Below are 11826 nucleotides of genomic sequence, written 5' to 3'. Positions count from 1 at the left end.
TCTACTTCGGTGGACCGGATGGGCTGAATGGCCTGTGGGGGATTCTCATGACTCTCCTCCCCTCGCGGAATAAACAGCGCGTTGCACGATTCTTCGATTGACGTTGACATTGGCTAGTCAAGACCGCGCGTTTCTATGACGTCATTCAGATTGACAACAGACCTTTTGGCAGCACCCCCAATCCCGGGGGTGCAAGCGGAGTGCCCCCAACCAATGGACGAGAGGGGATCCGCGAGGGGGCGGGATTGTTGTGGCCCCGCCCTCAAACCGCCAGACCCGCCCCCGTTTCCCTCAGCCCCTCTCCGCCCCCTCCCCCTACCAGCCGCGCGGAGCTGGTCGTCACCCCATGTTGGCAATGGACGCGGCGGCCCATCGGCTCTGACACAAAAGGAGGAGGAACACAATAGAGACAGAGTAGGGGGGGGCGGTAGGGTGACACAAAATCAACACACAGCCAGGCAGGCGGTGTAGTCGAGGAATGTGACCGTTTATTCACATATTATCTGCTTCAAAAGGAAGGATCCCACCCTCATAGAGCACACGGTGCCGCCGGCACGGCCTCAGCCGCGGTTTTAATGAAGTGAGCGGCGCGAGGACAGGAGAGAGGCGGCCTCCTAACCCCCCCTCCCCAGCCCCGTTACCTCCCACCGCTTTCCCCTCCCCGGGCCCTCTGGACACGGACTGGACACAAGGCCGGGCTCCCCTAGGAGGGAGCTCTCTCGGCAGCGGGATCCGGGCCTGGCACTTTGGGGGAGGGGGGGGGGAAGTGGGTGGGGGTTTAAGGAGGCGGGGAGGAGACCAGCCCTTGTTTACCCCGGCTCTGTCTTGGTGTGTGTTTGTGGGGGCCGGAGGGGGGGCAGGAGGAGGAGGAGGGGGTGGGGAAGGCCCCTCTCTGCCTCTTGTGTTTGTCTTGTCTCAATTCCACACACATCCTCCCCCCCCCCCCCCCTGCCCCTCCCGAGGTGAGCTGGTGACTCGGATCGGTCGAGAGGGGACATGTCCTCGCCCACCGTCACCTCGCCGGTGGAGAAAGTAGACGGATTTTCTCGGAAGTCCGTCCGCAAGTCCAAGCAAAAGCGCTCGCACAGCTCCTTGCAGTACAAGATCCAAGGCAAAGCCGTCGACTTGAACCCCCTGCCTCTGCTGAAGGGTAAGGAACGGTCAGGCCTGCCTCATTTCAGTATGTTACCTCTTGATTTTTATATTTATTAGTAATGTGCCTGACTTTGGAGGTTGATACGTTCTCAAGCAGTGAATTGAACCAGTGAAATAACAAAGCTGCCAGATAGGTTTCTGTAATAGAAGGAGCATGTCTGTTGTGTAGTCTGGATCTAAAATGTTCGACCAGGCTTATATTTAAAAAAAAACAAAGAACTGCGGATGTTGGAAATCAAACAGCACTTGCTGGAAAACTCAGTAGGTCTGGCAGTATCTGGCACTTCTGATATTCTGAAGAAGGGTTACTTGGACTCCGGTCCACAGATTCTGCCAGACCTGCTGAGTTTTTCCAGCAATTTCCGTTTTTGTTTCTGAGCACTTGTCAGTTTGAAGGCGATCAGGAATTTGCATGGGTTCCTCCCCCCCCTCCCCCCCACTCTCTTCGCTTTCCCACCCATAGTTTTACGGTTAGAATACTATAATTCTTTGCACGATTGTTGTTTGCAAGTTTTCTGTGCAGCTTGTGCTGAGTATTTAAAGCTGGGTCAAATGTAAAGGACATGATTGTTACTCCCCTCTTGTCCTGTTGACCCAAAGCTTTTGCGGTTGCCAAGCTGACAATGACTTCACAGTTCATTCCCTGTTGCTGAAGTAACAAAGGTCTCTAGAGGAGGTGACTTTTGTAACTGTTTTCTTGTAAGGGTACTGATTTAAATACATGTTTTAGATATTGTTTTCATTTGTTAATAACTTGTGAGTTGTGTTAATCTGTAACATTAACTTGAGTTGATCAGGTGAGTTGCTCTATTAGTACATTCTATGCATGAGTGAACAATGGGTATTCTAATAGCCTCCCAAGTTTATTTTCAGCTAGGTATACTTTATCCGAGAGAACTTTCAAACTTGATGGAAGCTGTGGTTCTACAGCAAGATCGGAGTATTGTACTTTCCAATTATTAAAGGGAGGAGCACATGAGCATTAAATAAAACCAAAAGTAGCATTGCATTCTTCTATATGCAGTAGTGCAGCAGATGCCACTGGACTGGTAATCCAGAATTGTAGATTAACGTTATAAGAATATGGGATTGAATCCTATTATGGCAGATTGAATTCAAAATTTCACAATAAAAATCTGGAGTTAAAAAGCTAGTCTAATCATAACTGTGTAACTAGTTTTACTCTTGTAAATACACACCTGATTTATTAATATTCTTTTTAAGAATGAAATTTGCCATCCTTACCTGGTCTAATCCATATGTCACTCCAGATTCACAGCATTGTGACTGACTCTTGCCTGCACTCTGAAATGGTCTGGCAAACCACTGAGTCCAAGGGTAATAACAGTTGACCAAGTCAACAATGTCCATATCCCATAAATGATTTTTTAAAAAGTAGCTAATGAATGATACATTCTTGTTGCAATCTTGAAGTGTGTGAGATCTTTTGCAAATATGCTAATTAAAATAAATTACTTATGATGATTGGGCAAGTCCTATTCTACAGTTGGCTCTATTCTCCTTAATTGTTGAAATGATGTTTGGAATTATAGTCTCTCACAAATTGTTACTAAGCATTATGGTATTTTGCAGTTTTAAATCATTTAGTTTGGAGACCACTTAGAAATTGGTGGTAAAACAGACAAGTTTGACTGTCACAGTTTTGATTGGAGTTAGTCTTTTTTTATGGTTGAAAAGAAAACTATATTTTCATCGTAGAATATATTCTTGAATTAGATCCAGATCTGGTGTGTAAAGATATTTCAAAGAAACATTTTTTCCACTTCCCTTTTCCCCCAGAATTTGCTCCCATCTTTGCCAAAGGCTGTACGAGCATTATTTTTTGGATGCTGATCCTACTTCAGCTTTTTATTTAATATGCAATTCTTCACAACCTAATTAAGATTGTTAACAACCTATTTTATTGGTGGGAGGTGGAGCAAAGGAAGAAGTATTGTGACTTCTTGTAAGTCAAATGCTGTCTATGTGCACTCTTTCTGCTAACTGCCACTGGGTAATGATTAAATTGTACCAAGTTTTTGTTGCTTTATACTTTCTTTGAGTTCAGCATCTTAAGCCTGATTTCTACCATCTTCAAGTTCATCTATCTAGGTGCAGACAGACATCTGAATTTGGGACAGCTTGGTTCATATAACTCAAAGCGGATCTTCAAAGTGGAAAAAGATTTTAGCAAAAAAAATCTAGGAAGCGTGCACATGCTTGTATTTAAATAAGATTTTTTTTCTCTTGCAAGCGTGCATATCTCTTTTTAAGCAGCAGTACGATACTCCGAGTTTGAAAATTTACAACCACTGTTAAACAAATAAACCTTTTTGAAATTAATCCTTAGGAAATTTGACTAAAATGGAAAGTATTGGTATTTTCTCATTCCCACATGCAGAACATCTTTGTGCTATTTTTGATTTTAGGTATTGATCAGTTGTTTGTTTGAGAAGATGGTAACATTGAAGGCATATTTCAGTTGAATGCATCAATTGACTGTCAGTCATGAGTGCAATTTGAGTACTATTTAAATCCTTATTTTTGTTACTACTTTCAGTATCATCTTGAATTTATAACCAGTGCACCATTGCATTTCTTAATTAGTTGCTAATTAAAAAGTCCATTTAAGTGTTGTTCCTCATGGAGATGGTATGATCCATCCTTCATTATAAGTACAATTAAATTGTTTTTTAAAGTTTTACCAAAGTGATAAAGTAAATGTAAATAAAACAAAGAACTATGGATGCTTAAGATGGGAAGCAAACAGCAACAGAAAATACTGGAGAAGCTCAGCAGGTCTGACAGCATCTGTGCAGAGAAAGCAGAATTAACATTTAGTGCAATAACCATAGGAGTCTAAAAAGGAAATCACTGGCTCTGCTTTGGCTTCACAGATGCTGCTAGATTTCAGTTTTCAAACATAAAGTAAATTTCACTTGTAGATAATTGTTGTCTTCAGTTTTTCAAATGATTGTTTTGTTTTCCTGTGTCCTCTGTTTTTATCTCTAGCCATAAGCTTTCTTGGCAAAGAGTGTTCTTATTGCTGGGAAATGCTAGATAGAAGACAAAGGGCTGCAGTACAGATCAATACCATGATTGAAAATCACAAATAATGGCATCTAATGAAGTACTTCAAGAATTAGTGATTATAATCACTCCTTCCTTTTACAACCTTTTGGGTTAGGAAGTTAAAGGAGGGCAAGTAATCGGAAGATGATATAGTGCCACTGTTGGATTGCCTGTACAATGCACCAGGTGATATTAGTTACTCCAGAATAAACCAGAACTTTGGTTTACACACCTGAGGCTCTGAATGGATAACCCCAGGCTACAGGAGAACCAGTATTAAATATTATACCTTTTTCTTCAAGAAGGATCCGCTTTTTAGTACAGGTACTGTCATCTTGGCAGAGTCAAACTATTTTAATGCACTGTAATGTCTCTGTTCTGTGAAATGCTTGATAATCAGTTTGCCTTAATTAAAATGGTAGTAAGCTGGGACATTGATTAATTATAGAAGAATTACTTTTCTGAATCTTTGATTTTTTTAAAGAATTTATACGAAATAATTTCAATCTTAATACTGTAGATGTCTCTTTTGCCATACAGTGGATGATGAGATGAGTTTGTTGTCACCAGTTGTATTTATATGTGGTTAAAATGGGAGTCTCCAATTAACTTGGTCATATCTTGACTTCAGCATTCAGTTCTGGCAGCATGCCTCAGGAAAGGTATTATGGCTGAGGTGCAATGCAGATTCATCAGAATAATGTTTTGAGTGTTAAATTGAGGAAAAGTTGCATAACTTTGGTTTGTTTTGCCTTTATAGAAGATGGTTTCAAAATCTGATCTAGTTGTTTAACATACTAAAATTGTTTGAGGTAGATGCAACAAAAGTATTTTATTTGATGGGGTAACTAAGATCAAGCAGATACAAACTAAAAATTAGACCCAGGTAATTTAGGAGTGTACTGAACTCATTTTTTCTAATTTGCAACATAAGAATTAGGAGCACAAGTAAACCATATAACAGTGCTTTCCAAACTTTTCCCCCAGTGTGACCCCAATTTTGAGTCTTAAACTGTTATAGTCTGTCTAGGAAGAGAGCCTGCCTTAGAATGAGGGGAAAAGGGCAAAGGTTGGCCATTGCTGCCTTATGCTTGTGACCCCAAAGTTTCAAAGGTCCAAGCTGCCACTTTAGTCATGTCATGTAGCCCTCAAGACGACCACTCCCTTAAATGTAATCGTGATTGCTCACTAACCTTAGCTCCCTTTCTTGTCTGCTTCCCATATCCCTTGAGAGAGACAATCTGTCTAAATATATCTCTATCTGCATTTCAACTTTAATTTTGCTCAACAAAATGGGGCATCGCAGTCTTGAGGTAGGCAATTCCAGAGATTCATCTGAAAAAAAATCCTCCTCCTCCTCTTTGAATAAAATGATTGTCCCATAATCCTGAGGCTGAGCTGCATGTTCTAGATTTCCCCAATCAGGGAAGCAACTTTCCAATATGTTTCAATGAGATTACCTCTCTTATAGACAGTGTTTAGGCCCAACTTACTCAACCTGTTCAAAGTTTGTGCGAAGATTTGTAGCTCGGGTGCTTGTTGTAGTGGTTCTGTTTGCCGAGCTGGAAGTTTTAGTTGCAAACGTTTCGTCCCCTGGCTAGGAGACATCATCAGTGCTGTGGAGCCTCCTGCGAAGCGCTTCTTTGATGTTTCTTCCGGTATTTATAGTGGTCTGTCCTTGCCGCTTCCGGGTGTCAGTTTCAGCTGTCTGCTGTAGTGGTTGGTATATTGGCCAGACAGAGAACAGCCAGGGAATTCCTAGAGGCATGGCATTCATCCACAAACACCATCAACAAACACATCGACCTGGACCCAATATACCAACCACTACAGCGGACAGCTGAAACTGACACCCGGAAGCGGCAAGGACAGACCTCTATAAATACCGGAAGAAACATCAAAGAAGCGCTTCGCAGGAGGCTCCACAGCACTGATGATGTCTCCTAGCCAGGGGACGAAACGTTTGCAATTAAAACTTCCAGCTCGGCGAACAGAACCATTACTCAACCTGTCACTCAAGGAGAGTGTACTACTTTCCATGCATGTATATCCATCAATATTTTACCATGGAGAAAAAGACCTAAACTTTGTCCTTCATTCTAGGTGTGATCTTATCATAGTGCTATTGAGTTGCAGTAAGACTGCCTTGTTCTTCTACTTCTACCTTGTAATAAAGAGTAATAAGCTATTTACCTTTCTAATAGCATTCAACTACTGCAAGCAAACTTTATTTGTTTGATACACCTAAGTTTCTCTGCACATCACCATTTAATAAGTGTCATGCCTCTTAATATTCAGCTTTTCTAATTATCAAACTGAAAAACCTCATGCTTCCCTGCATCATACTCTCTCTACAACCTTGTTGCCCAGTCAATTAACTGAACTCTTTCCAGCCTTTTGCCCACCTCACAGTTTACACTTGCACCTACCGTTGGTCGGTCAACTTACATTATTTGCTCAGTCTTTGTCTAAATCACTAATATATCATATATACTCAAGTAAAAGTCGCTCCCTTATTTTTGACCAAAAACTCTGGAATTTTCCGTATCTCATGTAAAAGTCAATGCTAGTTTTTTTTGTAGATTATCAATATTTATGTACACGATAATACCTTAATAATCAAATGTTACAATGAGGAAATGAATTTTTTTGTGCTATCATGTGTTTTGCTGTGCAATTCACACCAATTTGGCATGAAAGTTTAAGATGCATCAGGCCAGAATTAGGTGACAATCTGTGTTCCACTCAGCTTACTGTAATTGGTTGTTGTTTTTATTCATTTGGAGATGAATTGGGCTTCTGCTAATGATATGGTATTTTAGACTGTGGCATGAAATTCAGCCCCTCAAAAGTAGTATCTATGTAATAGTCAACCCTGTAAATATAACCTTAGTCTAAAAAGTTCAATGTTTGTACAAGTATATATGGTAGATTGTAAATGACTGATGTTTTAGCACTGATCCTTGCAGTACTCCCACAAGCTACAGCTTGCCAACTTGAAAACACTCATTTATTTTTATTCTTCTCTTTCTGTCCATTATCCAATTCTCTCTGCACTAATACATTAGCTCCCATCCTGTTTGTGACCCAATTCTCTGTGCTATTTAATATTGCCACCTGTATGTATGAATCTCTTTATCTGCACCATAGTCCTATGGAAATCCAAGTATCCCATATCAATTCCCTTTTACCTCATTAGTTACAGCCTCATAAAAGTTCTTTAAAGCTAGTAAAAATCTGGACTGTTCACTCCAAAAATACTGTAGCTGCTGGGATGAATGGGAGGAATGTGAAGTTGGAATGCACCAAGATTGGCACTGAGCCTTTCCCTCTACCTGATTGTCATGGATGTTCTAATTGAACAAGGAGACAGGAAATGCTGTTGTCAATCATATTAGCAGGTGAAATTAATCTACCAGTGGGAATGACGAACATAACTGGAGACCTGGAAAAAAGTACTGGAAAATAGGATATGAAGATAAGTCGATCAAAAACTGATTTACAGACAACAGTTTGAGTCTAGGCAAGAGATGAGAGAAAGTGTTTTTTTTTTAAACCAAAAAAAACGTCACGCAAAAAAGGGGAACATGAGCAGGTCCAGTGTGTGGGATCTGTGGCAGATGATTAATGATGAAAATAGAAACAAAGCAGTGGATTAGCTCTAGTTAGAGTCATTTGAAGTAGTACAATATTGTTTTGCGATTTAAAATGTATTGCTGAAACAAAGGAGGAATCTTGTAGATGTTGGAGAGACCAGCATCTTCAGTTCATACAGTAATGTGGATAACATTGAAGGGAACAATAACTAGGCACTAAGGTTGATGCTGAGACAAGTGTGAAGAGAAAGGAAATGTGATGAGGTTAGTAATGGAAGTAGGGCAGCTGGGAGTAACAAGTCGAAGGCTTAAGATCAAATAGAAAGAGCTGTTAGCAAGAAACTTAAATGCAGTGGGATTAGAAGAGGAATGGGCACTTGACTGAAGATGTAGAGGACTATGGGAAGACAGTAGCATAGAATTTCTATCACTGGCCTAGAAATCCAGAGGCCCAGATTAAATCTGGACATAGGATTTCAACCAATCAATGCAGGTGTTGAAATTGAATTTAAGTTTTATTAGATTTCTTCATTGATAAGAACCTACAATTTAGAGCAATGATCGGTAATGGGGGCATTTTACATCTATTATTATGCTGGAAAATAAAATTAACTGTTTGCAATGTTGCTGATGTGTCCATTTAATGGGTCTAATAAGTTTCCTTTGCTATTATGATACTGTTCATGTGAAAGCATATTTTAAAAATTATTGTCTTTTGATTTTCAACTGGCCCTGCTCTCTCCTGCAGTTTTTAAGCTGGTCAACAGTTGTGTAGTGCTGCCGACGGTTGGGATTTGTGCTTGTGTTCTCTTCTGATAACCTAGGTGGGATCGAGAATGAACTTCCTTCCACCACATTGCATTCTGGGTTGGTGTAGTATTATGCAATTTAAAAGAACTTTGTGTTGAAATTTCAGTGGAGAAATTGTTACAACTAATCCATGAGAGGATTGGCTTGTAAGTCAGATATTTCCTAATTGAGAGTGCAGTGAACTTTTGGCTTTCTCTTGTAAATGAAATCCCTTACCCAGAAATCCAATAAAATGTATTTTAGTGTGTGCTGAGGAGTATGGAAATTTGCATTTGAACTGAATGATAGATCGTAAATGCAAAAGCCCATCTCGCGAACATGAATTGGGCGCAGGATTAGGCTGTTTGCCCGTCAGGCCTGTTCTGCCATTCAGTAGGATTATGGTTGAATGAAACAGTGCGAACAGCAGAAATACACTTGAGAAAACATTTCTGTCACAGAAAATTGTAAGGTTATACTTTGTTTGTAGTCTGGTTGATTTTGTATTGTTCACTATTAGAGTTAATGATTTTAAGTATGGCATTCTCTATTACATGTACTTCATGTACTACATCTGCAATTAAGACTATTAATGTGATTATTAATAATTGTTTAAAATGAACATTTGAAGTTGTGTTCTGTTTTAAAGTATTTGGACAATTTTAAAGATTGGTTTTGTGGTGTTTGTATCTAATGTATTTAGACCTTGATTTGAACCAGGGTACAGATTAGAAATTAAAAGAAATTTACCTAGTCGTTGCAGCCATAGATAAATTATTATACAAATCCTCTGAGCACATAAATAGGGTCCTCTACTACATCGATGTTTTACAATGAATCTCAGTGTATGTATAACTCCTAGCGTTCACTTATTTGCTGCTTGATAGTCAAAGTTTGTCTGCGGTAAGGTGACATTGTTCCAATACCAAGTGAGCATTCTTTGTGTTTACAGGGTATTTGACTTTTGGGTACAACAATGAGCCAAACCTCCTCCTTGCCCATTGCCCACATTCAAATTTTCTATTCATTTTATTAGATATTAATCAGGAATGTAAGACTGGCAAAGTCTTGGGACTCTGGCTGGGATATAACTAATTTAACACATGCTTCTGGTTTGTATGGCTTGCTGTCACGTAAGTTTGTACCTTTTTTAGAGATGTGTTTAATTAATTGATATATAAAGACCTTTTTTGCAAGGTTTGTGAAGGTTAGTAGCTCAGGTTGAGGTTTAGGGTATAGGTTTGGATTAGATTAGATTACTTAGTGTGGAAACAGGCCCTTCGGCCCAACAAGTCCACACCGACCCGCAACCCACCCATACCCCTACATTTACCCCTTACCTAACACTACGGGCAATTTAGCATGGCCAATTCACCTGACCCGCACATCTTTGGACTGTGGGAGGAAACCGGAGCACGTGTAGGAAACCCACGCAGACACAGGGAGAACGTGCAAACTCCACACAGTCAGTCGCCTGAGTCGGGAATTGAACCCAGGTCTCTGGCGCTGTGAGACAGCAGTGCTAACCACTGCTATTGTACCGCCCACCATTTGCTCGCTGAGCTGTAGGTTTGATATCCAGACGTTTCATTACCTGGCTAGGTAACATCATCAGTGGCGACCTCCGAGTGAAGCGAAGCTGTTGTCTCCTGCTTTCTATTTATATCTTTCTCCTGGATGGGGTTCCTGGGGTTTGTGGTGATGTCATTTCCTGCTTGTTTTTTGAGAGGTTGATAGATGGCATCTGTTTGTTTATGGCATTGTGGTTGGAGTGCCAGGCCTCAGGAATAAAAGGATGACTAGGGTAGGTATCGGTCCAGTCAAGGATAGTAGTGGGAAGTTGTGCGTGGAGGCGGAGGAGATTGGTGAGACACTAAATCAATACTTTTCGTCAGTATTCACTCAGGAATGGGACTCTGTTGCTGGTGTGAATATTGAGTCACAAGTGATTAGAATGGATGGCCTTGAAGTATGTAGGGAGGAGGTTTTGGGAATACTGGAAAGGATGAAAATAGATAAGTCTCCTGGGCCTGATGGCATTTACCCTAGGATCGTCTGGGAAGCTAGGGAGGAGATAGAGAGCCATTGGCCTTGATTTTTATGTCATCATTGTCAACGGGAATAGTACCAGAAGACTGGAGGATAGCGAATGTGGTCCCCTTGTTCAAGAAGGGGGGTAGGGACAGCCCGAGTAACTATAGGCCAGTGAGTCTCACTTCTGTTGTGGGCAAAGTCTTAGAGAGAATTGTAAGGGATAAGATTTATGAACATCTGGATAGGAATGATGTGATCAAGGATAGTCAGCATGGTTTTGTGAAGGGCAGGTCGTGCCTCACAAACCTTATTGAATTCTTTGAGAAGGTGACTAAGGAGGTGGATGAGGGTAAAGCAGTAGATGTGGTGTATATGGATTTTAGCAAGGCGTTCGATAAGGTACCCCATGGTAGGCTAATGCAAAAACTACGGAGGTATGGCATTGAGGGTGCATTAGAGGTTTGGATTAGGAATTGGCTGGCTGGAAGGAGACAGAGGGTAGTAGTTGATGGACTAGGTTCATCTTGGAGTGCAGTTACAAGCGGTGTACCACAGGGATCTGTTTTGGGACCGTTGCTGTTTGTCATCTTTATAAATGATCTAGAGGAGGGGTTTGAAAGCTGGGTGAGCAAGTTTGCGGATGACACAAAGGTCGGTGGAGTTGTGGACAGTGAAGAAGGATGTGGCAGGTTACAGCGGGATATAGATAGGTTGCAGATCTGGGCAGAAAGGTGGCAGATGGAATTCAATGTAGCTAAGTGTGAAGTCATTCACTTTGGTAGGAGTAACAAGAAGATGGATTACTGGGCTAATGGTAGGCTACTTGGTAGTGTGGATGAGCAGAGGGATCTTGGTGTCCATGTACACAGATCTCTGAAAGTTGCCACCCAGGTAAATAGTGCTGTGAGGAAGGCATATGGTGTACTGGGCTTTATTGGTAGAGGAATTGAGTTCCGGAGTCCTGATGTCATGTTGCAGTTGTATAAGACTCTGGTGCGGCCTCATCTGGAGTATTGTGTGCAGTTTTGGTTGCCATACTATAGGAAGGATATGGAGGCATTGGAACGAGTGCAGAGGAGGTTTACCAGGATGTTGCCTGGCATGGTAGGAAGATCGTATGAGGAAAGGCTGAGGCACTTGGGGCTGTTTTCATTAGAGAAAAGAAGGTTTAGGGGAGATT

General features: G+C 41.2%; 1 protein-coding gene across 1 annotated transcript in view; it reads left to right on the top strand.

The window, feature by feature from the left end:
- Positions 1-318: 318 nt before the first annotated feature.
- The window catches only part of ppp2r5eb (protein phosphatase 2, regulatory subunit B', epsilon isoform b), an 85958-nt gene continuing 74450 nt past the window's right edge, over positions 319-11826 (top strand). Inside the window, exon 1 of the mRNA XM_060829343.1 lies at positions 319-1150. Within this exon, the coding sequence (XP_060685326.1) occupies positions 997-1150 (154 nt within the window). The 5' untranslated portion in view covers positions 319-996. The remainder of the gene's footprint in view (positions 1151-11826) is intronic.

This window comes from Hemiscyllium ocellatum, chromosome 8 (assembly GCF_020745735.1).
Source record: "Hemiscyllium ocellatum isolate sHemOce1 chromosome 8, sHemOce1.pat.X.cur, whole genome shotgun sequence".
NCBI classification, from domain to species: domain Eukaryota; kingdom Metazoa; phylum Chordata; class Chondrichthyes; order Orectolobiformes; family Hemiscylliidae; genus Hemiscyllium; species Hemiscyllium ocellatum.
The sequence above is the reverse complement of the archived record's forward strand: the minus strand, read 5'-3'. Positions and strand labels throughout refer to the sequence as shown.